Genomic DNA, 27,866 nt, shown 5'->3' with positions numbered 1-27,866 from the left:
GCTTCAAAGTTCCTGGGAACTAGTCCTGGATCTAATTTACCTTTTTTTTTTCCCCCTGCCTGCAGGAGGGATGATTAGCAGGATGCCTAGCTCATGATTGTCAGCTTTCTGGATATTAATTTTTATTATTAATTTTTATTATTAATTATATTCATTTATATTAATTTATCTTTTATTTAACCGTAGTTCCTGGGGCTTTCGGTCAGGTGGGAATTCTCCGATCGTACCCGATGTATGCCGCAGAGTCAGTCTTCTACAAAATACAGCAACAGCTTTAGAAGGCTCTTGCAAGAGGAGGTGCTGGTGCTATAGCTATAGCTGTGTTTCTTGCAGGACATCTTCTGGGTTAGCCTGACTGTTGAGAGCAGAACTGTTTTTTGTGCGTATAGTCACTGCAATTCAGCATTACTAAAATTGAAAATATTTAGATTCACTGATTTTAATGGGTAGTATGGTCCTGACTGTCGCAGTAGATAATTGCTGAACTTCTGGTTTAGTTGGTTTTCACGGGAGGGTGCGAAGAGGAAGAGTCCTGGAACAAGTCTGTAGGTCAGGAGCTGTTCAGGCGTAGAGTTTCCTGATAGCCTTGCAGATTGACGACCTGCTGGTGAATTTTGGCAGAGGTTTCAAAACTTTGAACCTTGCCAAGGTCACTTGGAAGTGCAGACAGTGATAGGTAGTTGTAAATCAATCTTAGGTGAATTTTAGGTTTACCAGAAGTGTAGCGATCCTATGCCAGGGATCAACCTTGTCGTCGTCTTCTGAATATTTGCTGTATAATATCTGTCTTCAAGGTCCGTGGAAGGTGGTATCGCAGCATATGCTGTTGACTGCGTTTCTGTAATTAAACAAGTGTTTTTTCTTTCAAGCAGGGAATAATTAGCAGAATGACAGAAACTGTGAAAAATATTGTACCGGCCTGGCTGCAGAAGTATTTCAATAAGCGTGAGGAGGAGTGTGTAGACAGAAATGAATCTGCAAACCAGGAGGAGACTCCGGTAAACTATCATCACGATTATTCAGATGAAGATACCAAAATCGATGAGAGATTCACGCCTGAACCAGCAGGAATTAGTAGACGAGGTATGTGAAAAATCATTTGGAATTCTGGCCATCTGTATTTATTCACAGATTTCTAGTTTTGAATCTGAATTTCAAAAGGAAATTGGAATGAGGGTTTTGACAGAATGAAAAACAAAAACAAACAATCAAAAAAGTCGAAACAACTGTTTGTGAAACCGTCTTAGCTTTAAACTGTATACACAGTTACGAAGCATACATCTTATGCTCTTGGAAGGCATCAGTTAACTTTAGGTACTCTATTAGCCAGGTGCTAAATGCTGAAAATAAGTCATTTGCAAGTGTGCTGGGTTGCATTTTCCATCTTTTAAAAGATATGGAATGAAAATCTGTCTAATTGCCTAAGGCAATTAAAAAAATTAATTTGTTTTGCAGTCTTCGAAACAAAAGACTAGATGCTAGAATGGCAGAGGAAAATTCCGTCTCGTGTCCTGAGTTTGTTTGTTTTGTTTTGTTTTTTTTTGTTCTGGGCTTTGATCAATTTAGTAAAGTTCCTTGTTAACTTGATGGTGAACTGGGGAACTTGTGCACGGATGTGGTTTATGAGATTATTATCCTTAAAATATTCAATAATTTTAAGGTCTACGCGGGGGGAGGGGGTGTCTTTGAAAAGGTATTTGACCGTTGGCAACGAGGTTTGCAACTCCTTTACCTCATGAAAGATTAATTTGTCTTATATCCAGTGCCTCTCACTGTTCCTGTAGTCCTGTTGTATAAATTTGCATCTATTCTTATTTGAGTTTCTCTTAAATTAGCTGTTTTGGGGAAGTCAGCTTTTAATAAGTAAAGAAGTTTTGTCTGAGCGTGCGTAGGTAACCATAGATAATGTGGAAAGTCAGTTGCTTCTGTTGTTGGCAGAATCAAAAAATAAGGAGGAAATATCTTTGCCTCCAATCTCATCTAATTGTAAACGAGGAGATTGATGGCTTTCTGTGTAGCTGTAGCTTGGGAATGAGTTTGGAGAAAAGAATAGAGAAGGTCTTCGTGACTGAGGAACACATGTTGGCTTTCCTATGTAACTGCGTGAAAGGAGCTTTCATTAAGAACAGCTGCACTGCAAGCTTGCTAACTCCAGGAGATCAGGAGCAGGTGGACACCCTGGAACCTTTTGCAGCTTATGTTGCTGTCCGTGGGTGTCGAATACTATGCTTAAGAATAAGATTTTTTTTAGCAAGATAGACTTCAAGGCCACCTATTCCAGGCCACTGGCATTGTTTGCAGACCCTTTGCTTCAAGAGGGAAAAATGCTCATCTGGTTACTTGGGTCAACATCCTTGTCCCTTGGGTCAAATTCCCAATAGTTAATGGGTAGGAGATGATGTTTTGCCTCTAACGTGAGCTGATATGGAAGAACTTGGGAAAAAAGTACTGCAAACGTTCATTTTCATGTTGTGTATTCAGATTAATATAACCTTTGTTCCAATATTATGGAAGCTGCAGTGTTATCTGTAATTTACCGTGTAATCTCAAATTTTGTAAAGCTTATTGCAAGCTGTACATGGGAGAAGGAGTATATATGTTTGATTTAGTGAACGGCCAAGTCAGCGTTAGAGCATTTGAGCACGGGGTCAGAATGTGGTGTTGTAAAACCTCATAGTTAACTACTTCTGGATGCAACATTAATACTGTGTATCGCAAGCAGTGTTGTTGTTGTAGCCAGACAGTTAGATGCAACCGTATCTGGGTGAGGAAGAAGTTAAATTTGGCTTCTCTCTTTTTGCGCTTAGAACTTGGCAATAGCATGGCTGTCGATAGGAAACAGGTTTTGGCTTCTGTGAGCTTGTCTATAGCAAAGCTAATTATCTCCCTGTTCTTGTCTAGAACCATCCACAAGTAGATCAGCACTGAACTTCCCAGTTGTGTTAACAAGGCCCTCTCTTCATCGGAGCCGTCTGAATTATACCATGCTGGATTCTCCTGTCCCACCTTGTCAGCCCTCGACATCTTCTATATTTGGCATTGGCAGTCCTAGGCTGTCCTTGATAAAAGAAATAGAAGATTCTACCTCTCAACAAGACGATGATAACATCTCAACAACCAGTGATTCCTCCTCTAGAGCATCTGATGAAGGTGATTTTTGTGTTCTCTGTTTAATTGACTTTTTTTTTAATGTGAAGTACCTTGCGTTCTTTAATATTCCACATCACCTTAGTAAATAAAATAGGTGAATGTGAACTTTGGATGCGAGAATTAAATTGAATTTTTAGTGTTTTAGAAGTATATAATCCTATCACCTTTTTAATAGAAGCGTGCTTTGGAATACGTTTATGATACCCTGATGTTAGAAAGAGTCAATGCTGAAATATACACATTCAGCTAGGTTATATGTAAATTTTGAACTGGGACGGTAGGAAATCAGGCTGACTTGCCGTAACTTGACAACTAGGCTGATTGTCTAGAAGGAAGAGTGACTCAGAATATCTAACAGACAGCTGGTTAAATGTGAATAAGTGCAGGTGACAAATAGGAACACGAGATGTTTTCCTGTGTTTCAGCAAGAGAAGATAAAGAAACTACTCTGACATAAGCTATAGGCTGTTTTTTGACCTTTCTTGGTAGAAGGCTTCAGCTGTCAATACTTTCATGTCTTTTGCCAAATTCATTGAGGAAAGCACACCATTTTAAAATAAAAAATAAGCATCGTGTCGATGTAGGTTGGTACGTAGGTCTTCTCGCTGAAAGGGCGAACAGCAGGTTTGCAGCTTTTTCTAGTCCCCCATATAGACAGGGACTGACGTGTGCTCAGCAGGTTTTCCAGAGAACTTTTGTACAGCTGAGAGTAGAGTTGCTGGGCTTTAGCAATATAACCTGAGTGCACTAGAACTTTCTGGTGTGTCTTCGTAAAACATACATGGGCAGAAGATCGTTAACTCTTAGAGCAGCCTTTGGGGAATCTTCCAGGTTTAAAACCTGTGCGATTATGATCTGTGCTGGCCTCCAGCCTTTTACCAACACAGAAAAAAGCTTTGTCCGTACAAATGCACTGATGTTTATGCGGTCCTCTTTTATCTTAGCCTGAAGGAAAAAAATACCTGCATTGGAAGCACAGTATTAACTTGGTAAGATTGGTGAAAACTACTTGCAGCTCTGTGAACAGTTTTCAAGTTTGTAGGTGATACTTGGTTTTCAGTCTGTACGTGAAGTTGATCTATTTAAAGAAGCTGAAGTCATGCTTATTTTTCTGTATTGAAGAACTTGAATTAGTGTGATCTTTATTGTTAAAGTTCTGTACGTACGAGAGGCATTTACATCTAGCATACGTCATTTTGGCAGATGTTGCAGTTTTAAAAAATACTTCATCGTCACTGCTCTGGCCCACAGAAGCTGAAAGAACTCATTCCCTCTCGCAGCATTCTGCAGCTAGCTCTAAGAAACCTGCATTCAGTTTATTTGTTTTTGGAGGACTGTGTCCTGTAAGTACTGCACAGTATTTCTTTTAATCAGTTTGAATGTGTACCTGTTTTTCTATCCACTTCTCATACTGTGTTTCCGTAGGTACGTGGAAGCACGTCTGTTTTTAAGCAAAACCAGCTTGGGTTTTCTCCATTTTACCCCGGAAAGACGGCCTATGCCGGTGGTGCAGCTGTAAGATCAAGGCAGCCAAAGACGGAACCTTATCAGGTATGAGAAAAGTAGTGTAGTGGGAAATAGTGATGGAAATAAAAAAAGCAGCACTGCCAAAGGAGCTTTGAGCAGGGAGCTGAATATGTGGTAACAGTTGCTCTTCTGCCCTCTTGGTCTACAAAAATAGACGAGATTGATTTCTGTTTAAATTCTTTAATGACAGTTTTTACCACAGGTAATACTTGTCAGAAAGAACAAGAATGACAGTTTGGGCTAGTTGTTGGTAGTTGGGGTTTCCTCTGTTGTTAGGTCTTTCAAAAAATTCCATTCAAGTGCCATTGTCTGCCTCTGACTACATTACGTTAAAATAACTTGATGCAAAAAAACCAATGACAGCATAACTTTGAAAACTTGTGTTTATGGTAGCAAAAGCTACAGTAGTCAAACCTGGCTAATATTTATCTGTGGATCTTCTTTTCCAAGCATGCCTACATTCATGCTATGGATATGTTGTATAAACCTGCAGTCTTTGAAAATATCTAAAATCAACTTTGCTGATCCTTTGTTCTTCTGGTACACAGAGGCATGCAGGACTAAATGCAGTCCCAAGATAAGCAGTAACATGCTTTCTGTTTTGAACGATTCATATAGTTCTTGGAGAGAGTTATTTGCCCCCAAGAGTTCTTGGAAATAGCAAATAAAAACTGCTGACAACTCTGATTAGCTAGAGCTGAATCGAAAAGGAAAGTCAAATCAGGTTTGGTAGGAATGTATTTAAATGAAAGTGACTTTTATCGATAAATCAAAAGGAATTTTAAGAAAATGAAAACGCGGGTTTGCTGGCTCTGTTCTGACAGTCCATTTGTGCAACGGAAAAAGGGCAGTACAAGTACCTCACTTACGGGAAACCTTGAAACCTTGTGGTGCAAAGCTGGGAACCCTCTTTGGTCGGCTATTTTTGTTTTTTACAATATTACTGCATTATGGTAAAAAGAGGAACCAAAATACTAGGCTTTTAAAGGAGAGAGTAGCTTGCTTCTTGCTGCTTGCTGTGAATGACAGCAAGGTACTAGAGAGTCCAGCGAAGGGCCACCAAGAAGATCAAGGGACTGGGAGCACCTCTCCTCTGAGGAGAGGCAGGGACTGCTGGGCCTGTTTAGTATGGAGGAGATGAGGTTCAGGGGGGATCTTATTGGTGTATATAAATACCTGAATGGATGGTGCAAAGAGCATAGAGAGCCATTGTGTTTTCAGCGGTGCCCAGTGCCAGGTCAAGAGGCAACAGGCACAAACTGAAACGTGAGGCTCTGTCTGAGCATCAGGAAATGCTTTTGCACTGTGCGGCTGATGGAGCCCTGGCACGGGTTGCCCGGAGAGGCTGTGGAGTCTCCCTCTTTGGAGGTCTTCAAGAGCTGACTTGACATGGTCCTGGGCAACCTGCTCGGGGTGGCCCTGCTTGAGCGGGGGGGTAGACCAGGCGATCTCTAGAGGTCACTTCCAACCTTAACCATTCTGTGGTTCTGTGAGTCTCACTTGTGTTTTTACATGCTGCGTGGTCTGCTTCCTGTCTTCACATCGTGTGATAAGCACAGTGTGGTTATATGAGGGGTTTAACCTGGGAAGAAAAAAAGTCACACCAAAGGAAGTTTTTGACTGATATTTGAAGTTGGGTGGTGCAAATAAACAGTTTACTTTTTCAGTGTAATGTTTAGATCTGTTACAGTTTAAATCAGATCTTTATCTTTTAAGACAAAGATTTGCAGCCAACTTTAATCTTGGGGGAAGGGAGGAAGCAAGAGAGAAGTAAAACTAGTTCCTGGTTATGATTGTATACACTGATTTTAAGATGGTACACTTAGACCATCGTGAAACTCTGAGGTCTGTGTTGTTACTGAAAATGCTTTCTGTACCACAAGCCTTTTCTTGAGTTCTGTTTCCCTGATTACTGCTTCGGAGGCCTTAGCAGTCCTGGCATCATCCGTCTTGACCTTTTACAAGTACGGAGTTCTTTTATTGCTCGTGCAACAAGCACGTGCAAGATGCACTGAGGCCCAAGGTAAACTTCATTAAACTCCGAATGTATTCTCTTCTTTATGGCTTGAACTCCCAGTGACTGCATGTTTCTCTGTCATCAGAATATATTGATTGTATCATCAGTGTAGCCTTGGGACATAAAATACATGCCTCCTTAGCTGAGAATTGACCATTGTAACACTTAAAATGCTAATTTTTCAGGCACAAAAGAGAGCGAAAGCTAGAGAAGAAACTGTGTGGTCCCACGCTACCTTGAGTACCTCAGCGTGGTGCATCTTGGAGGCAGTGGAGAAGCTGTCAAGCCCTTTGTTGGTAAATAGCACTTCTTTTAATCTGTTTTTGCTTCATGTGTTTATAAAACTTAGTAAATGTGCCATCAAAGGATAAAGATAAAACTATTCTTCCTTACGCTGTGGCCGGTTTAATTTATTGCGCTATTTTTTCAACAGGATGCTAAAAGAATGACATCTCTTTTGCCGCTGTGTTGTGTAAGTTGACCATGAACCCCCACATTTTTGTTGCAGGGAACCCTCTCTCTCAGGAGAAAAAAATTGCCCTCTAATAGTTATGCTTTGTTTTTTCCCTTAGCCTCCGGACATAGATAAACCGGATATTACTGACTTCCAGTCCAAACGAAGAAAGGTAAGAACCAATAATGTCTTAAGCTGAGGTAGATAACTTTTTCAATGCTTTATCACTATTAGAAAAATTTTCTCAAACCTCAGTGACAACATAGACATCAAATCAAGTTAATATTGGCATGTATCCACAATAGATGATGGGCTGTGAAGATTACTCAGGTTAAGAATTATGTTATCTTTGTAAGTTGAGAGCAACAACTCTAGAACACACCAAGTCGTTTTATCTTGTCCCCCAACTTGGGGTGAAGCTGCATATTAAAATTCCTGTTGAGGCAAGTTTGCTCTTGAAGAAATGATCACAAATAGAAAAATACTGATTGAGTGGTCATATAGACTTTGTACAGACTTCCGTGTTCATTCGGGCACAGAAAACTAGTTTTTGTGCTTTTTATCACCATTCAAAGTAAAGAGGAGGAAAATTGTTAATTTCCGACGCTATAAATCTTACGCTCCTAAATTCCTATTTGGAGGTAGCACAGAACTGGTGAGAATGCTGTGGTAAAGCATGATTTCCTTTCATTTTGTTTAAAAAATGAAAACTAGTCATCTTTTTTTGATGACTTTAGTTAGGGGTATCATTAAATTGCAAAACTGTACCAGGCAGAATAGCTCTTGGTGTATTAAATGCCTAACTGGGGGAATTAATATTTTTCATTTTTACCTTTAAAACCAGCGATGAACCATCGTTGGAGTCTGATAAATTTTCCATAAAATTAAATGGGCATCTCTTTCTGCGAAAACATCTGTGTTTCCAGTATCAGTCTGAGTGTACAAATGACCACTTGTTAAGTGTATGGGCTTCTTAGGCTGGAAATCAAAGTGGACAGTAATACTGGTTGCTTATTGCTTTTAACTCTTTCAATCTCTGTATTGTTTAGCCAGCACAATCTCCATTTGGTAAAGTTCTAAAATGAATGTAGCAGCAACTGCTTAGTTTTTAGGGGGGTAGAGGTTTTTTTTTTTCTTTTTCTTTTCTGACGCTATAAATCTTAACGCTCCTAAATTCCTATTTGGAGGTAGCACAGAACTGGTGATAATGCTGTGGTAAAGCATGATTTCCTTTCATTTTCTTTAAAAAATGAAAACTAGTCATCTTTTTTTGACGACTTTAGTTAGGGGTATCCTTGGGCTTATTAAATTGCAAAACCCTTAAATGACCACTTGAAGATCAGGTGACTGAAGGAAATAACAAGATGTGCAAACTTTTCATCTTCTGTTCTAATGAGAAAAGGGACAGTGTCTCAAGAAGTTTCTGTGCCAATTCCTTGATTGGATGGATGTATAATTAAGTTTACAATCACTTCAGAGTTTACAAACATCTCAGATTTCCTGGACCATCTTTTCACCATCTGCCAAATTACAAGGGCATGGAGAAGTGAAGTATATCATAAATATTATCCAAATAACTAAAACCAAATCTGGTGTGAATTCTCAGTTATATTATAGCAATACACCTGTGATAAGGCATTAAGAAAGATCTGCCAGATTTGCAACAGAGAGCCTGAAATTGTCAGCCACTAAATGAATGTTGCACGCAGCTGTCAGTGGGTGAAAGGAGATAGATTGTCTATTCATAATACTAGAATTCATAATGGTGGCGGGAGAAGGGTAGCCCGTGATGAGAAGCAATTATTTGCTGAGGAGACGATCGTGTGTTTTCCTGCTAAAGTGAACATGCGGTTGACGGAACACTTGTGCACTCGGGCTAAACTTCTGCAGTGGGTAGCAGTGATGTGGTATTTTTCTTATTTCAAGGAACTGTACCAGGCAGAATAGCTCTTGGTGTATTGAATGCCTAACTGGGGGAATTAATATTTTTCTTTTTTACCTTTAAAACCAGCAATGAACCGTCGTTCACTCGAAGTAGATTTGTGAACTTACATAAAACATGTCTTATTCAAGGTTTCAAACTGAATGTAATATTTTTTAGAAAGATGTATTTTTATATACTTTAGAGAGAGTGTGAATCCTATTACTAAGAGCTGGGAGATACTGTGAAATTAAAGCTGCAGCGTAAACAAAAATTTCCTGTTGGTATTGATTTGAACAATAGCATGCTTCCTAAGACTGTATTTTCTGATCCTTAAGACCGCAGGCGGAGCCATCGGTAAATCTTGTAGCCTTTAGGGTTTGTTTTCTGTCTGACAGTTCAGTTAAGTCAGTTTTGCAGAACACGCAGTGGTCTGTGTTAAAAATTAACTCTGGTCTGTGAAAATGCTTTGAAAAGGGAAGTCAAACCCACTACTTGAAGTGCACCTAATGCACATGTAAAGCATTGGATCATATTTTAATGAATGAGATTATTGTAAGACTGACAAGTTGGTTTTTTTGAGTGTGTTCTATTGTTTGTGTAACTTTGAAGAGGGAAAATGTAGGGGATGTGAAGCCCAGAAGCCTGTATAATTAGTTGCTTAACACTTCGAATGTTAAATTAATGAATTAAGCTACTGAAAAAAAAAAATCACAGTGTGGGCAGAGGAAAAGATAGGAGCATATTCTAGGAACATGGGTTATTTTAATTATGGTAGCATGAATTATTTTGTCTATGAAGCTAACTGCCAAATTTTGAAATGGAATTCAGTCAGACTTTGGCTACTTATATATAGCTTTATGGATTTCGTTACTGGTTTTCTGGTGATTTCCCTCTACAAGTTGAACGGTCTTCAGAATTTTCAAATCGTATTCACTGAGTGCCAAGACCGATGGGGGGAGGTTTATAGTTCTGTAATTTGTTTTCATCAATAAATATTGGAATTAATTTGGGTGGACGTAAGGATAAATTGATTGCTGTTTCCCTTTCAAAGCTGGAATCCCAGAATGCATTCCAGCCTCCACCTGTTAAGAGACTTGTGACACCAATGGTAAACCGTCAACCGATGCGTTATACGCGGTATTCTGAACCATCACCGACTTCAACTACTCAGTCCAGCAAAATTTGCCAGAGAGTAGACACAAAGTACCAAGTGAGTACGTTTTTGAGTCCTTATGTGCCTGTTTTTTTTTTCCAGTCTTGGAATGTTTCTCAAACCAATTGTTATCCTATCTTTGCAAAAAGTACTGATAGTATGTTTGAGGCGAGCTTTAAGGCAGTGGGAACCATTGTGAAATAGATTGAGCTTTTATGGATTTAATTCTGTTTTTGGAACACTCAGTGTCTTGTGGTTGTTTTCACGATGTCATGATGTGCTATTGAGTCATCCTGTTCTCAGTGAAAGAATATTAAAAGACAGAAATGTTTTCCTTTTATATTCTCATGTACACAAAGCTGTCACTGATGAAACATGCTCGTGTTCTGTGTAAACTATTCCAGGTGAGCTATGTGCTCCAAGTGAGAGTTCTGACAATGTGCTGAGTTATCGGTTTTGATTGCTTTGGAGTAGATGGAGTCTGATAAATTTTCCATAAAATTAAATGGGCATCTCTTTCTGCGAAAACATCTGTGTTTCCAGTATCAGTCTGAGTGTACAAATGACCACGTGTTAAGTGTATGGGCTTTTTAGGCTGGAAATCAAAGTGGACAGTAATACTGGTTGCTTATTGCTTTTAACTCTTTCAATCTCTGTGTTGTTTAGCCAGCACAATCTCCATTTGGTAAAGTTCTAAAATGAATGTAGCAGCAACTGCTTAGTTTTTAGGGGGGTAGAGGTTTTTTTTTTCTTGTTTGTTGATAAATGATAGAAAACAGAAAAGTATGTCCCTTTTACGGGGTTGGCAAACACAAGTTTTGATGAAAACTCTCCCCCCCACACACACAATTTTTGTCATTTTGTTTAAAATAATTACTTTCTTTGTTAGAGGATTTGACAAATTTGATTTAGTGTTCTATCAGTTTGTCCTCAATGCTGAGTGAAGCAGTGATGCTTACTTTAGCCCCAAAATTTAACTGAACTGTACCCACAATGCTGAATTAGGGAACAACGTTAAGTAGGTGAGGTGTATTCAGGGCTATAAAATTAAAAATAAATAAATAAAATAAAAACCACAAAAAAACACATGAAGTGGTTGTTGGTACTTTGTGTATTCTGTACATATTCAGCTAAGTCTTGAACTAAACTTAACTTGCAGGGGATGAGAGAGAAGACTTTGCCTGCAGAACAGCGAGCAGAACCATCTGAAAGGTATGACATCTATTAATTTAAAACTTACTTGAAGAAAGAAAGAAATCTCCTTTTTCAGTACGGTCTGCACCTGAAAGGTGGTGACAGTTCTCAGTAAAAGGAATGGGAAATCCAATGAAAATTTTGTATTTTGAGGCAGCTGCAAAGTCTGGATTGTGTTTGAAGATCAATATAACTTTGAGAAAATTGTTGTTTTTATGAAAGGAAGGAAGATGAGCAAGAATAAAAGTACTGATACACCGCTTTTTATCCCAAGTTTATCTTCTGAGAAGGATACGAAGATGGGAAACGAAGCACGTTATAATGCTGTATCCACAGAAAGGATCTTTGCTATTGGAGGCCTTATTTTTTCCTTCTACAGGAAATATGGCTCATTTTGTAGTTTAACTAAATCTGTAGCGTTACAAATTTTGCTTTGACAGATATTTCATGGTTTATAACTCAGTTTACTTATAACAAAATAATTTGTCCCTCTTAATGTTCCCTAGGGGAAAAGCTATTAGTTTTAGCTATTTAATTGCTTGCAGTTTGAAAGCTCTGTCCTAATGGGATGATTCTTTCTGAAGCATTCTTTAGAAGGTGAAGTAGGCGAAGTGAGTTACAGTTCAGGAGGATGTTTATTGATGTGTTTTTTTCTTTATTTTTTAAGCAAAAACATGGAGGAAGATTTATGATTTATTATTCTTTTTTTTAATACTCCTTTCATGATGAAGTTAATTGTCTGCTTTGAGTTCACATGAAGACCATGTGTTCTTTAGAATCATTTGAGGCCAAATGCTAACTCATCTCTAAAATAAAAAAAATCCAGCAGAATTAATTGAATTTCTTCTTGAGGAGACTGCTTTGTGTTATACTGCTTTCTTGGTTTAGGTCAAATGAGTTATCCTCCAGATAATATTGATGGCTTTTCCTTCTGGGCAAATGGTGTTTTGGGTAATAATGCTTGAGTTAAGGGACTTTGCACTCGGTTTTTAGGGAGTCGCTCTTTTCAAAGAACAGTAGCAGGGAATTTTGTTGACTCTATGCTCATCTGCCAAGCAATTCTTAGGTGACCATGGGCATTCTTTGGCTTGCAGAAAGAACTCAACACTTTGTTTTGGCATCTAAAAGTTGGACTTCACAACAACCACCTTTTTAGGGGTGGAAGCGACTGGCTTTAAGGTTCTGGTACAGGTGCAATCAGGTGCTGGGTTTTAATTATGTTTTTTTCAAACTGTTCTAAATTGTCTTTGTTAGAACTCCTTTCTACTTCTCCATTTAGGAAGGAGATACAGAAAACTCACACTGCTTTTGATTTCGTTCACAAAGTTTATTGCAGTGCCCTACCTTTTGTTTGTAGAGTAGGTAGTGGTGGTAGTGTTTTTTGTGATGCTGGTCTCTGTTGGGTGCCATGTTCTGGAGCAGGAGCACCACACTGATCTGCTGGCAAGAGTCCCTTTGGACAGTTGAGTTGGAATACTCAGTAAATCTCTGGCCCACCAATGCTATATATCTATGCGTGTGTGTGTATATATATATATATTTTATATCCTGAGTCCAATTGTAGATTAGACTTGCTTGAAGGCTGACAACTGTCTTTGCCCCCTTGAAGCTCACAGGTGTTAACAGAAAGAGGAATATGGGCTGTTATGGGCAAGCGATAGTTGTCTGAATGAAGATCTATTTTGATGTAAGACTTTTTTCAGAATTCTAATGGATTGACAGTTTGGATTAGAGAAAAGTCTGAGCATATGCCTTAGGGATCTGTCTTCCTCTATGCAGTTACAGTGCTAAGCAGGCTGTTGTCAAGTATTTGACAAGTTTAGACCAGTTCTCCTCCTCAGTATTGTGGGAGTTTGACCTGGTGTCTTCCAGTGCGATCTAATGCACTTTTGTACTGACTGACTGATTGGCTGCAAGATAAGCTTTGAGGTCACAGTTTTTCCAGGCATACTTCATTTTCTTGCCATAGTACTTTTGTTAGAGTTATTCCCTATTCCACTTCTGGTTTGGGTTATTTTTTCCCCATTTGCTCTTGGATTAGGATATCTTTCTGGTTTTGAGCTAGGCTTTTTTAAGTACCAGAAAAACGCCTTTGTATGCCTTACAAAAGGGATCTGTATTCATGTCTGAAAAGACTTCTGGAATGTTGGCATACCTAAACACCTCTGCTGTTCCTGTTGATGGCCACATGAAAGCCAGAGCTGCTTCTGAAGCTTAGGCCATATTACCTTGCCACACAAGTCTAAGGCGTCCCTATTCTATCAGAGCTGTTGGCAGTGTTTCCCATGTGTATGTGTGCATATGTGCACTCTTTCTGTATTTTTGTGAGCTGTTCTTTTATATCCCTGCAAAAGATACACGTGCATCGCAGAATCAGAGAACCAGTCCTATTTAAAGGAAGCACTGGAAAATAACAATCTAAATCAGCTCTTCTATTTCAGGTCTTCTGGCTTAGTCATTGTTCCCATGTGAACGGTGCACTTATGTATGTCCTTTTCATTGCTGCTGTTAATAAAGTTTTTCCTATTTAGAACATCAAGTATTTACCAGCGTTTAGCAACTTGTGAGACAGCTTTAGTTTTTTTCTGATCAGCGGGTTTCAATTCTAGGACTAATAACAGCTCTAATATCTTGAAAAAAAATTTGGCTGGTGATTTTTTTTTCTCTTGTTTCCCCCAACTTCTGTACTGTCGTGTGCTAGCAATGTGACCAGCTACAAATTCAGTACTGCTGCGTCCAATGGTCTGTCTTCAGGAGTGAGTAGCGGAGGCGGCAAAATGAGAAGGGAAAGAGGAATACACTATTTATCAAGAGCTGTACAAGAACAGGTAAGTGACTCTTAAATTAATTGCTGTCACTGAGCTTACTGAAGTAACTAGCTAAGTGTGTCAGTTTTATTGCATCATAGTAAATTATAACAATACCGCTTTATTTTTGCATTGTTTTTGTTTTCTTGTGGGTTTCAGAGCAGGCTCCAATTGATTTCCTGTGTTTGAATACCTGAACTTTGCTTATGTAATTTTGAAATTTTTAATTCTCTTACCTTGGAGATTCTTCAAACTATAACATTTCTCGTTAGCAATTGAATGAATGAGTCCTAAGAAGAGAAGTAATGTTTTGGTGAAGGTTTGTATAGTTTTTCTACAGGAATGATACTTGAAACGAGTGCCAAGTATAAAAAGAAAAAAAAAAGCTTAATTTTTGGTTTCATATTTAAGTCATACAGAAAGATACAGGCCAAGAGTTTGAAAGAGTAGTAGAAGACAGCATTCTGCATGTCTGCTAACGATGACTCAGTTTTTGATACTCACCAAACTCATTGTGAGAGAGTTTTTTTCTCATTTTAATAGGAAAAATCTATTCCATAAAACTATGACCATGAATATTCAGATTATTTTTTCTTTTATTGGATGTTATATAAGCTGCCTGTAAGTTAATTTAAGTATTTACGTTAACATTAAGTATTTAATTAATATTAAGTTAATATTAAGTATTTAAGTTAATTTAAGTTTCAAATCATTAAATGGGACTTCTGGATGATGCAATATAAAGAAATCGTAAACACTGTTGTTTATTCCTGTAACGCAAATAAAATAATGGTCCAAATATCAAAAGTTCCATAAACTTTTCAAATCAAAACTGTGAAACAGATGTAAGCTACAGGATGCACTGAATATCAGTAGTACCAACTTACATCCCTGCCTAGTCATTTCTAAGTAGATCATGATAGTACTGTACAAATTTCGGTCAGATTTCCTATGCCATTTAAAACATAACTCATCCAATCTTAGTAATCAAATAAAGTAAGTGGCAGGGATGAAAATTGAAGTTGTTAAGAGGCTGTTTTCTGATTTTTATATTTGCATCCTGATACATGGTATAGACTGTATTTACCAGAACACAATCTTCAGTGCTGCTAGTCTGACTTTCTTTGGTGCTTTTTGTGTTTAGTTTGGTTTTTGAACCTACCTGCTTCTTTAAACATTACCTTTTTCCACGTTCACTGCTGTAGTGACTTTAGAAACTTTGGCAGCTATCCTGCCTAATTTTGCAAGAGGAACACTTTCTCACTTGTCTTGAGAGTGTACTCTTAATTGAAGCCATGCGAGGGTAGTTAGAAAGGATGATGCTTCTCTAGAGCTTTGATGACTAAAGTACAGAGAAGAAAGAAAAAAAATGTGATCTGTGCATCTCTGTTCCGCACAGGTTTTGAGTTAACTTTCAGTGTTCTTGCTGTACAGTTGTTGAATAGAGTATAATGTGGAAGCAGGCCTGCCATAAATTAAAATGACGTGGTAGACAGAGGTGGGGAGATCGGGATTTCTTCTGGAAACTTGCTTTCTCTTAATTTGTATGGATTTTTGTTCTATTTAATTTTGTTAATAAATTGGGTGGGATGGGGTGAGAAAGTAGTATGTCTTGTATAAGAAAAATTAAAATTTGCAACTTTAGGAAGTGGAGGAACCAGTGCTACCGAAAATACCCCTACCCATCAGTGCTGCATCGCTGCCTCAGTTCAATTCTAGTTTCGTTGGTAGTAGCGCTGTCTCAGCGTCACCGAGCGCTGTTTCAACAGCAGCAATGAGCACGGCAACTCCAGCAGCTGCGACGGGCATGGCAAATCCATCAGAGGTGGAGGGCATGACAGATCCATCGGAGGTGGAGGACTTGACAGATCTATCAGAGGAGGAGGTGGAGGACATGATATATACAACGGCGACGTCAGGCATAACGTGTTCAACAGTGCCCTCAGGCTTGACATGTCCAATAATGGCGGCGGGCATGCCATACCTGCTGATGAGAAAGGACATATCAAGGTCAACAGCGGCAACGACAAGCGTGGCAAATTCAACGGAGGCGGCAGGCATGGCAGATGCAGCAGCGACGGCGGCGGGCAAGGTAAATCTTTATGCTATAAATAATGTTTACAATGAGTATACTGCTTTATTGCGAGTTGACTTTTTCTGTGGTGCTCATGAAACTAACAAATATTAGTTTCTACGCAGCTGAATGAATTGGGGTTGTATGCCAGTTTGGGGAAAAAGGCATAAATGTTTTGATTCTGCTTCTCTCAGTCTTAGAGCCTGCCAACTCCCATTTAACGTGATTGTATAACTGCTTCAAATGCTGTGGAAGTCTGCGGGGGAAGGGGGGTGTGGACTTTATGCCAAGTTATTTATAGTGGTTTTGGCAGGGGTAGAGTTAATTTTCTTCGTAGTAGATGATGCTGTGTTGCAGATTTGTGAGCAAAACAGTGTTGGTAAGGCACTGGTGTTTTAGCTGTTGCTGAGCAGTGCTTACACAGTGACAAGTCCTTTTCTGTTTCTCACGCTGCCCTGCCAGCGAGGAGGTCGGGGATGCACAAGAGGCTGGGAGGGCACTCAGCCAGGACAGCGGAGCCCAGAGGACCGAAGGGATATTCCACACCATTTAGCATCGTGCTCAGCAATAAATGCTGGGGGAAAGAAGGGGAAGGAGTGGGGAGTATGTACAGGGTTATGGCATTTGTCTTTCCAGGTAGCCATTACATGCGATGAGTCATTAATGCTACCTCAAATTTAACAACTTTACTTCTTTACTTCCAGTTCTTTTCCCTGTTCCACTTGGAGGGAGTGAGCGAGTGGCTGTGTGGTGCTTAGTTGCCTGCAATGGTTAAACCACAACTTTATTTAAGTTATTAAATTAGAGGTAACGTGGTCATATGAGCCTCACATAGAATGAGCCTAGGGTGCAATAATTGGCATATTATTGCAATAAAATAAACATTAATCTGTTCCAGAGTACTTGAAATATTTTTTGTACGGTTTGAAGTAGACAGCTGCTTTAACATGTTGAGGTGTTTGCTGAAGTTCTTGGAGTATCATTGGGCTGAGTTTGCCGTTCTTCAGCTTCCTGGCTTGCTTTTCCGTGCATTTAGACCTAAGTAGCATCTCCAGCTTTTCCTCTCAGTTTCTGGAATTTGGTTTTGAAGATATTGTCCTATACCCACTTGGAAACTTCCCTGTGTTTTATTATTACTTTTATCTGCAAAATAACTCAAACATCAGGTTTTTCGACGTCACTGCGGGACTTCTGTTGGATAGTGAATTCAGGTAGTTGTTGCTCTTAAATATAAACCTTTAATTCTTTTGAAAATACAGATACAACCAACAAGTACTGTTAGCAGTCCTGAGTTTGCGTTTTCATCTCCAGTTGTGAAATCTACTGAGGCAGAAGTGCTACCTACGTCTTCTGTAAGTAAAATAATAAAGGAGCTTGACTTTTTTTCTTAGGCATTTAGTAGGCTGTTGCAGAACACTAAAGCAGAATCTGCCTTGATGGAGAAAAGTATGTAGGCTTCTGGCTTATAATTTGTCATTCAGCATGCGTGCTACAAATGTGAAGAGCAGCTTTCAGATTTGGTTTTGTGTGTGCATTCGATTGGAGTTCCTGTGGCTTGAGAATCTGAAAAACCTCTCTTGTTCATAGCAGATTGGGTTTACATTTAGTGTTCCCGTTGTAAAATCGGCAGAACTTTCTGGACCCAGTGGTACTCCAGTGACGCCCTTTCTTACCCTAGGTAACTGAAACTTTAGCACTTCAGATCTGAAGTGCTGATTTTCCTTTTTTTCTTTATTAAATCTTCAATCTGTCCTGTCTGCGCATGCTAGCAATTCCAGGCAGTGTTGGACTTCTGCAGTATTTTTCCAGTGACAGATCTGCTTTTATAATTTTTGTTTTGTTTTGTTGCTTTTTGTTTTGCTTGTAATCATAAAGCATTGCAAAGTAAGTAGAATTTGTGAAGATTCTTATGTGAGAAGCATGAAGCTGGAAATTCTTGTTTCTAACAAAAGTGAGTATAATCTGCTCTAACTAGGTCACATTGTGAAAGCTGGTTTTGTTTTCTTTTGTTTCAAAAGACACCACCACCTCAACCAACATCAACACACAGAAAGAGGAGGTCAAAGATTTTGCTGGTGGTCCCTTCACCACTGCCCACGTATTAAAGGAAGGAAGCGTCTTAGACGTTCTAAAAAATCCTGGTGAGATAATGAACTCCTTTTAAAAAGATGCTGCAAAAAATACGCTAGCATTTTTTATTAAAAAAAAAACAACACACGACTTATGGTTAATAGAGTATCTGCTATAAATATGAATGTAGGAGAGCATTACATTAAGCGCTGCGTTTGTTAGAGTGCATCTGCCCCCTTCTATTCTAAGTGGTGTTTGTTGCTGGAAGTAAAACTGCAAGATGAAAAGCAGATGGGTTGCATCTCCTTTACGTGTTAGGATGTAATTGTAAATGAGGTACTAAGAGAATTAGCCAGATAATCGGTGTTTCATTTTAAGTAAATACAATTTGTGGAATTGAAAAGGAAATGTTTGTAAAGCTCAACACTCCTGTCCCACCTTCAGCCCAGGTGAAGAAAGAATAGGAAAGAGCTTCAGTTCCAAATACATGGCGAAAGCTGCGAATCTTTGGGCCTTAGCTTACAATGGCTCCTGTGGATTAAAATTTAAACTGCAAACAGAAGTGGAGTGTTTTACGTTAAAAACCCTTTTCTGAATTTTGTTTTTAAGCAATTGCAATTGTTTTCAACAGTTTCATAAAGTGTGTCTGTGGAAAAGATATCTTTTAAGAAAAAGGGCTTTATTGAATTTGATCTTTTTCCAAAAGTCTTCTTCTAACTTACATACTTGTTAAGAAGGCAGCACATTTCTCTGTTGGAAAGAGCTAAGTGAGAGAAAATACATTGTGCATTTTGTTTAAGGAAAGACCTCTGAGTGAAGTGACATTCACTTTCTTTATCGGTTTAAAAGAAGCAGAATCTAAATCCACATTGTTCAAAGACTTCATTTTTGATTAAAAAAAACCAACAAACAAACCACAAAACAACTATGTTCAAGGTAGATTTACAAGCAACTTGAGCTGCTGTTTAAGATGCATTTCCTTTAGTCTTTCTGTATTAGTAGCTTGTCTTTTCTGTTAAAATTGCCACCTTTTAAATAAGGAGTTGTCCTAATTATAGAAAATTAGACAGTTGTTCAATTGTCTTGAGTTTTTATTATTTAATTAATATTCAGCATCTGTGGGAAAATACCGTATGGATTGCTGCTCCGAGTACAAACTTCTGTACAGTTACTGGAGTAGATTTGAGTCATCTGCTACGGAAGGAGGAGCTTTAGAAATTTGATTCGATTGGGCATCGCGTCTTAATCAAATTGTATTATTTCCATTCCACGTTGGACTGTCAGATTTCAGTCAGCTACTGTCTGTTTGTACTTGTATCGACCAGTGAAAATGTTGATTTAAAGCTTGCTTGGAAACAAAGAGTTAAATGAAGCTTTAACGAAATGTTCTGTTGTGACCCAGTGCAGCAGATGAAATTTCATCCGTTTAGATAAGATTTCTGGGGACTTCCTGTTGCGCTCGGTCTGAATGTCTAGTTGTAACCATTGGCACCTGGGTTGAAATTTTTGCCCTCTAGTAAAGTCACTTAGTTACATGTAGTGAGGTGCTGCGCTAACAGGAAGACTTTTTTTTCTTGCTTCCTAGACTTTGGATTGTTGAAAACACGCTCTTCTACGTCTGCGCAACCTACAACAAGCACAGTGGTTTATACTAGGCCTGCAATAACAACTTTTTCTGCAGGTAAAGAGACTTCTAAACAAGCATCGTACTGGCAATCTGATACATGTGACCCTTTTCTGCAAAACAAAGACATGAAGGACAAATGTGTAACTTGTCAAGCTACTAAAGCGTCAACAGTTGAGAGTATGAAACAGACAGTAAGTTCAAGTCAATGCGACACCTCAAAGCCAGCAGCGCCCCCAGCAGGGATGCTGGGCTTTGGAGACAAATTCAAAACAGTACCTGGAACGTGGGATTGTGATACATGTCTTGTCCAAAACAAACCGGAAGCTACAAAATGTATAGCATGTGAGACACCAAAACCTGGAACGGGAGTAATGCCTGCTCTGACATGACCAGTGGTCACAGACAGCTCGGTGACAGTGACATCCTCCTCGAGCAGCACTGACACAACAGCCACTCTGGGCTTTGAAGACAAATTTAAGAAGGCGAAAGGCTCTTGGGACTGTGGAATATGCCTTGTACCAAATAAGACGGAAGATAACAAATGTGTAGCCTGTCAGTCTGAGAAACCAGGTATGGTCCTTTTTTTCCTGTTGTTTCCATCCTAGCCTCTGTGAATCTTGTACAGAATAAAAGTACGTTGCATATATGGAATATTTTAAGCAACACGATTCCCAGGTACGGTTGATGGGTTAGCGGCTGTCTGCAGGATTGGTTTACAGGCACTTCAGAGGTCTCAGCCCAGGTTCCAGCCTGTCGCATAAATTGAACTGATTGTGAAATGTATTAGTACGGAGCTGGATCAATGCAGATACCCCCAGCTTTGCAGCTGGTGAGGGAAGATGGCTGAAGTGGGTGACTTAATTTAAAAACAACATAGTGATTTTTCACTGGCGAAAATGAGAACTCCATAGAAAGAGTTAAAAATGACTGCGTTTTTCTCTTTCAAAAAATAAGTAAAAAAAATTACAGAATGTGTCCAAAATGCCTCTACTCACCGTTTGTATGTAATTGAGGGGAGATGTGAAGCCAGATTTCAAGACAGTGTAGTCTTAACTAGTCTTAAGCTAAAGCAGAGAGATGCCTATGAAGGTCAGTGGTAGGCTTCAAGAAAGCGAGTGACCCGCTGGGTAACTTCTTCAGGGCAGTACTGGGTTGTTTCCCATTGTGTGTGACCGTAATTGATTTTGAGCGTGGTTGTATTGTTTTTAAAATACGATTCTAATTCTAACTTTGACTCTAAATGTCATTTAACATGCCATTACATCGAAAAACACCTGTGCAAATATATCCTGGAAGAAACAAATTAAGATGGACTAGACCGGGCTTTTGTAATCATCCTGTGCGGTAAGACTGAAATTTCATGAGGTAAGATAATGGATTTCAGACAGAGTTGATTCTCTTGGACTTCCAACCTCTGAGCGGTCAGTCGGCATCTTTGTCTGAGGCTCTTGCCATTGCAAGGAGGAATTTTGGAAATGAGGGGTTTACTGTGACCATGGTGCAGTGAATTGCACGGTTACGTTGCACTTGTCAAGAGGAAGAGCGATGCAAGTAATACTAGGATAAAAGTTTTCTGCGTGTGCTGTGGAAGGGAAGAGCCATTCTTGTCTTTCCGGTTTTGAATTTGAAGCGTTATCTTCTGCTTCTCTCTTAAAAGGCACCTTTTTTTTAAAAGGCACCTGTCAGGCCTCTTTATGGAGGTTACACTGTGGTCAACAGCAGCAGAAGCTTGTGTGCTGAACAGAGTTGTGTGTTGTTTGGAAGCTTTGAGTTCCACTCTGGTTTTTTTGTTTGTTTGTTTGTTTCTTTGTGGGTTTTTGGTGGCTTTTATTTTTTTCAGGGGCGGGGGGGGGGGAGTTGCGGAGTAGTTTTGAACATTTCTGTGGGATTTGACAAATCAAATTTAAAAGTTAATGTTCATTTTATAGTTCATGTTCAAACAGGATGGTTAACTGTCTTGTTTGTCTCACAGAGGGTCCAACACCTGTGACCAGTAGCAGTGCATCTGCATTTTCTGCTCCTTCTGGAGAATTTCTGGATTTAGACAAATTCAAGAAGCCTGAAGGAAGCTGGGATTGGGAGACCTGCTTGGTTCAAAACAAAGCAGAGGCCACGAAGTGTGTAGCCTGTGAAAGTGCAAAGCCAAGCACCAAAGCAGAGCTCAAAGGTAATCCTTAATGATTAAAACGAGGATGCATATTCTGTGATTTATTTTTTGGTTTGCTCTGATTTTTTTTATTTTCTTACCTGTTAAGCACAATTATTTTTTCCTTTGAGGTGTGGCAAAATTATTCGTTTTTCCTGTAGGAATATTGCCTAGATAACATCTGTTTCCACACTTTTCCCCAAGAATAAGTTTATCCTTTTTAGAGAAAAGCTTTCATTAATGACGTGCTTGTTCTTTACATGCCCTACACGTTGTTCATTTGGAGTTCAGACTAAAAACATGATCTTTCAAAGAAGTTCGTATACTTTTTAAAGCCAGGTGGTGGGCAGAAAACACAATTGTGAAAAGTTTTATGTAGAGAGGAAGCATGGGGTTTTCTTGTTTGTTTTACTGTTTGGTGGGTTGTTTTTTAAACAGTTTTGACTGGAAAGATCAGGACTAGAATGTAGTTCAAACCTTCATGTACTTCAGGTAAACAGAATATCTTTTGTCTTCACTTGTGCGCTTATGTCCATCAAGTAAGACCTCTGAAACCATACTAGAAAAAATCTGCGGGATTTGATATGTTCATGTACTAGAGCTTTAGAAAAAGTTTAATTCCTATATGCAGCATGTCTTCTGTCCTGGTTATTGATACGTACGCAATTAGTAGCAATCCCTTTTTTGATCTCAACACTAGGTTTAGACAAAAAATTGCGACACCTTAAGGAACCTGTCCTGCATCTCATACAAGCACAGAAGTTGCAGTGTCTCAATGCTAGCAGTACAGTTGGTGGTAAAATCTTTAGTAGGGTGAAATAGTCAGGAAAATTCGATGAGGCACCTTGTGTAAAAGGAAATGTTAACCAGCATTTTTCAACACGGTGTAGTCCCTTAAAAGTGTCATAGATGAAAAGAGGCCATAAACGCTGGGGGAAAAAGTTAGTGGGAAACTGAGAGCAGGATCACATTCAGTAGTGAGAGAGCAGCAGCCTAGGGAAAGCTGATGAATGACTGTAACAGATAGTTCTATTTTAAGTGTAAAACAACACTCAGTACTTTATAATGGTGGTCTTACCAGAGGGTTCTTCTCCATGGCTCCTAAAAGCACGTCTTGAAGGCATTCGAGTGCAGTGAACTTAAGCTGTAAGAGTTGGGCTGGTAAGCTTGGCCTGATTTGAAGCTGTAGGCACGGGGCTATAATTTCTGAACAGGCTACAAAAGAAACTGTACCACTGTGCTTTTCAGTGCTCCGTTTAGCAAAGCCATCAAATTGTTGCAGGCAATTGATGTTGTTCTTCTAAGAGCACCTGAAAGATATTTTTGTTTGAAGAGTTCAGAGGTACCGGTTAATACTGGTTCAGATAATTACAGCCAGCTCTTGGTGTTTGTGACCAATAAAGTTTGTGGCTCCAAAAGGAGTGGGTTAGTGCTAACTGATTAACTGCTGTATATGCAGAAATATGGAATCTGATTACTTACGCAGAGAGCACTTAAAATGTATTGTTTTGCTGGCTCTCAGTGAGTTGCATCTTAATGCTACCAAGGAATAAGCTTTTTGCTTCTGGCCCAAGTTTTTTAATTTGGTGAAAGCCTTTTCTGTGCACGTGCACATGCCAGAGAGGTTGCTTAAGTAATAGAAGCTATAGTAGCTGCTATCTTCTGTTTTTTGTAGAAGACAGAAATTGAATTCGTTAGCTTTGTAACTGTTATGCATACCAGAATTGGTTTTCTCCCTTTTGAAAATAGTAGAGGGTATGCCTATGTCAGATTTGGTGAGCAAGGTGATCAGATGAGGGCACTGCAAGACTGCCAGAACGCACCAGGTCTGGGGGGAAAAGGAATCCGGCTGAGCATAGGAATTTCTAAAAGGTAACCAAGGAGTTGTGCATTGATACAGTTATTCTAAATAATCAGATTCTTGTAGCTCTGCCTTTGGAAAGTCTGTGGCCCTTGCTGTAGTGGCTGTACACACGATGCAGTCTACAAAACCAGAAATGCAGAAGTCCTATGTTTTGACTCCCTGGATTCATCAACCTGCTTCAGGATGGCTGGGGGAATCCAACTGTTAAGTCTAGCCAGACAGCGCAACTTGGGCTTAGCTGCCATTGTAACCAGCCTTGTTTCTCAACAGTAGCAAAGCTGAATGCATTGGTAAATATTTTCAGGTTTGGGCCTGCATAAGGTAGAAGGGACAACAAGTGGTTTTATGTGCTAGGGAGTTCTTGTTCTTAGAGCTTTCCCTCTAGTTTGAGAGAAGCACATAACTAGTTTTACAGTGGGTTGACAGGAAAGAAGTGGGGGGGAAAAATGGGAACGCAGGGAGATAGCCAAAGGCGTTATTACTAGAACAGGTTTAGAATGCTATTCTTTGCTTTTCATGAGCTTAGGGCAATGGGGAGTTTAAAGCTTAGCACTTCCTGACAGGGTTTCTTACTCTACCGGCTCAGTTCTATCACTTATTTAAGGCAATTCAGGTCTCTGAACGGTTAAAGAATTGATACCAAATTTGATGAACTCTGATCCAGGATACTGACAAAACAGGACTTCATATAAACAATTTCAGTATGTTCATGAGGTTAGCTTGTGTGTTCTGTTAAATAGTAAAAAATGACACTTCTGTTTCTGTTTACCTAGCATAATTCTGCAAATGTTGCCTCCTTCTGCTTTAGAATGGAAATGCTCTTCTCCAAGAGAGCACTGTCCAAACTTCTTTGCCAAAATTTTTTGATTAAATTAATATTGTTTTATTTTGAAAACAAGAATAAGCCACAAACATGTTTTCTTGCTTCGGCTATCCAGAAGAACGTCAACAGTATTTTCAGATTTTCCTTCCCTACACAACTGTATGTAGGAAGAGTGCAGTTGGAAGCAGAAGACCTAAGATGATGTATCTTCTGTTTGTTTACTACAGTAACAAGACAATGGATTACCTCTTTATTAGAACTTGTGTAGCTTTGCAGTATTGAAACAAATGTAGGTATTAAAATACACATCAGTAATACGTTTCTGAATGGCTGAGTACCGTGCTCTCTTAGCATTGAAATACCCAGCCATTGGAGTAGTTTGTCCCTCATGTTTGCTTAGTTTGGAAGCTATTTCAGAATGCCTTCAGCTTGTATTCTTCCCCAAAAGCATAGAACTCACTTCTCTGCATCCCCAATTCAAGTGAGAGAAACTGGGCACTGCAACCACAGGAGGTCTGCCTGTACAGAATCAGTGAAGACAAGTCTAAACAGCGGATTTTTTTGAATATGCAGCTGGGTTATCTGAATGTTCTTTATGCAGTGTACCTCAGTTTTAGTACAGATAGCACTTGTCTTGGTTCTTGTCATTAGTCTGAAGCTGCCCCTGAGAAAATCTTGAAAGGGAAAGTAGTGAAAGCTAATCAGCTGGCCCTTTCTTCTTAAGAACCAGTGTATTTTGTAATGCTCCCACTAATAATAAGGCGTCATGCTGAAGAATCGCGATTGTGTTGTTAAGCAAGACTGACTTCACCTGAGCGGTATAGTTGGCAGCTGTTGAATGTTTAATGGACTTTAAACAAACAAAAAAACTGAGCAGGTGGAGGTAGACATGGCAAACTGACAGGCAGCGTCAGATGCTTCTTTGAAATGGATAATCTGACTCCATTCACTTCTTTCTGGAAATAAGATCTAGTAATTAACCAAACAAAAGATAGAAGGGTTAAGACTGCATCTTTAAAGCAGCTGTGCTTGATAAATGTCTCTGGTCTTAAATCAATCTTTAGCAAAGCACAGAGACATAGCAGCAGCTTGCTTATGCCAACGCTAAAAATACTTGATGTGTACAGGTAACCATGTCAAGGCTCTGGAGTTAATCCATGAGAACAATTCCTTCTGGTATTGGCAAAGGTGAGGATGCTTGCTTCTATAGAAATGAGGTTTTGAGCTGTGACTTAAGCTGTCACTTAGGTGACTGTTTAGGAAAGCTTCCTTTTAAGTTTTGAAGTATGTAAGCTGACAAATTGTTTAAGTTCAGAACTGGGTTTACAGTTTCTGTTCTCTGACTGTATGCAACTTCTCATGTTTCAGACTGAAAGCAGAATTGCAGCGGTACCAGTCATACAACTATAATGATTATTGCCAAGATTACCAGAACTACCACTCGCAGAGGAGTTAAGATGCTCACGCTGACTACAACTACAGCTCCTATGCTCCCTATGACAGCATGCAAGCTGTTGGAGACTGCTCTTTAGGAGATTCTTTAATGGCTCCAGCTGTTTTTGAGGTAAAGATAGTGCACGCTTGCTGTAAAGAAAATATTTCACAGATAATACGTTGTACAGATTTGTGTGAATCAGCAAAAAGAATCCGAAGTTGAAAACATGCTTTCTGCTTAGTGTGAAGTTAAAAGAGCAGATTCCATTCAGAGGTGTTTGTATTTAAGTGCTTAAATAGTAAATCCATAGAATTAGTGATTTATACACCATTATTTGTTCACGCATACCAAAGAATGGTTTTGACAGCATAATTGCGTACGCTTCTTCTGTTCCTGTTCTTCTGATTTGCTTTGCTTAAAGCAAATTAAACAGTTGTTGTAAGTGGTCTTATCGTGGTCAATGTATTAGTTGTGACCTCCGGAAGTCCCTTCCAACCTGTACTGTAATATTGGCTTTCTTCTAAAAATAAGTAGATAAAATGCCATCTATCCTTGTAGTTGTAGGAAGAAGGAATGGGTTGAGACTGCAGCACTTTGAATCTGTGATGCTTTCTGAAATGAGTTATGATTAAACTTAGCCTTTTCTGTCTTTCAGGAATCTTCAGTTATGACTGCAATCGGTGATGACCTAATTACTGACGGTAATAAGGGTTCTATCATTGTCACTTGAGTTTAGCCATCCTTGTGCCTTTTAACAATACAAGCCAACCTCTACTGGATGAAGAACATCTTGAAAATTCAGCTGAGGTCAAACCTCTGTGGGGTTGATCTGCAATCAGCTGGGGTTTTAAAGCTGATACAGCATACACTGACCGCATCAAGTAAAACGGGACACTGTCAATGCTTCGCAGCAGGTTTCTTGTACCTGTGCCTTCATTCCCATTTGAAAATGGTCTAAGACAGAATTTTGTTCTTTGTATTGGTTCCGCTAAACAGATTTTATATTAGAAACTCAGTAATATGCAAAAGCTTTGTTCTCCACCCTGAGGTAAAAGCTTATGTTGCAGATTCCAAAAGGAGGATTCAGCTTGCACTTACAAATACGGTACAAAACATATTTGTGTCCTGGAAGGTTTGCAAAGGTCCTCACGTGGAGGCATTTTGTGTTAGTGTTTAGAAACTATCCTATGTAACGTGTATTGCCATAGAAGTGAATTAAATGACTCTTGGGAGGGTTTCATGGCTGATTATCCTTAAACGTTATCTTTACTATCTTAAACATTGTCTTTGTCTTTATCTTGAAAGACAGTTCTAGTCCCAGCCTTCTAATATAAAAATTCCCAAAAGTTGGAGCTGTGAGGCTCAAAATTTTAGAGGACTAAATACCTCACTAAAATTAGTAGATCTAATAGCTTATTACACTTAGCTTAAAATACATTTTATTAGCCATTTCACGTGAAGTTTTTTTGTGCGCATGCCTCAGATTTGATACTTGGACTTACCAGGCTTTTATTTTCAGATCCACAGCTCTACTTGGATGTTGATGAAATGAACAGACAATTCACGGAGACAAGCGAAGAACTCTACGATTCACTCATGAA

At 39.2% G+C, this 27,866-nt stretch overlaps 2 protein-coding genes across 4 annotated transcripts in view; both read left to right on the top strand.

The window, feature by feature from the left end:
* Nucleotides 1-15,899: 15,899 nt before the first annotated feature.
* Nucleotides 15,900-19,978, top strand: LOC310892097 (uncharacterized protein). Of its 2 annotated transcripts, none has more exons than XM_083854270.1 (3): nucleotides 15,900-16,318; nucleotides 17,560-17,652; nucleotides 19,956-19,978. In XM_083854270.1, the coding sequence occupies exons 1-3, from the start codon at nucleotides 16,001-16,003 to the stop codon at nucleotides 19,968-19,970; spliced, it is 426 nt and encodes a 141-aa protein (XP_083710396.1). In that variant the 5' UTR covers nucleotides 15,900-16,000; the 3' UTR covers nucleotides 19,971-19,978. The 2 variants fall into 2 exon arrangements, with proteins under 2 accessions (XP_083710396.1, XP_083710395.1); XM_083854269.1 differs by lacking the exon at nucleotides 19,956-19,978 and adding an exon at nucleotides 17,891-18,289.
* A 1,284-nt stretch (nucleotides 19,979-21,262) lies between these two features.
* The window catches only part of LOC310892098 (uncharacterized protein), a 32,747-nt gene continuing 26,143 nt past the window's right edge, over nucleotides 21,263-27,866 (top strand). The window contains exons 1-3 of one of the 2 annotated variants that reach the window (XR_014577870.1): nucleotides 21,263-21,362; nucleotides 21,970-22,164; nucleotides 26,199-26,269. The gene's annotated coding sequence lies outside the window, so the exon portion shown is untranslated. Of the gene's footprint in view, nucleotides 21,363-21,969; nucleotides 22,165-26,198; nucleotides 26,270-27,866 lie in introns of those variants that run through there. The other variant, XM_083854271.1, reaches the window with a different exon arrangement.

The sequence above is a fragment of the Anser anser genome (assembly GCF_964211835.1).
Source record: "Anser anser genome assembly, contig: HAP1_SCAFFOLD_66, whole genome shotgun sequence".
NCBI lineage: Eukaryota > Metazoa > Chordata > Aves > Anseriformes > Anatidae > Anser > Anser anser.
The sequence above is the reverse complement of the archived record's forward strand: the minus strand, read 5'-3'. Positions and strand labels throughout refer to the sequence as shown.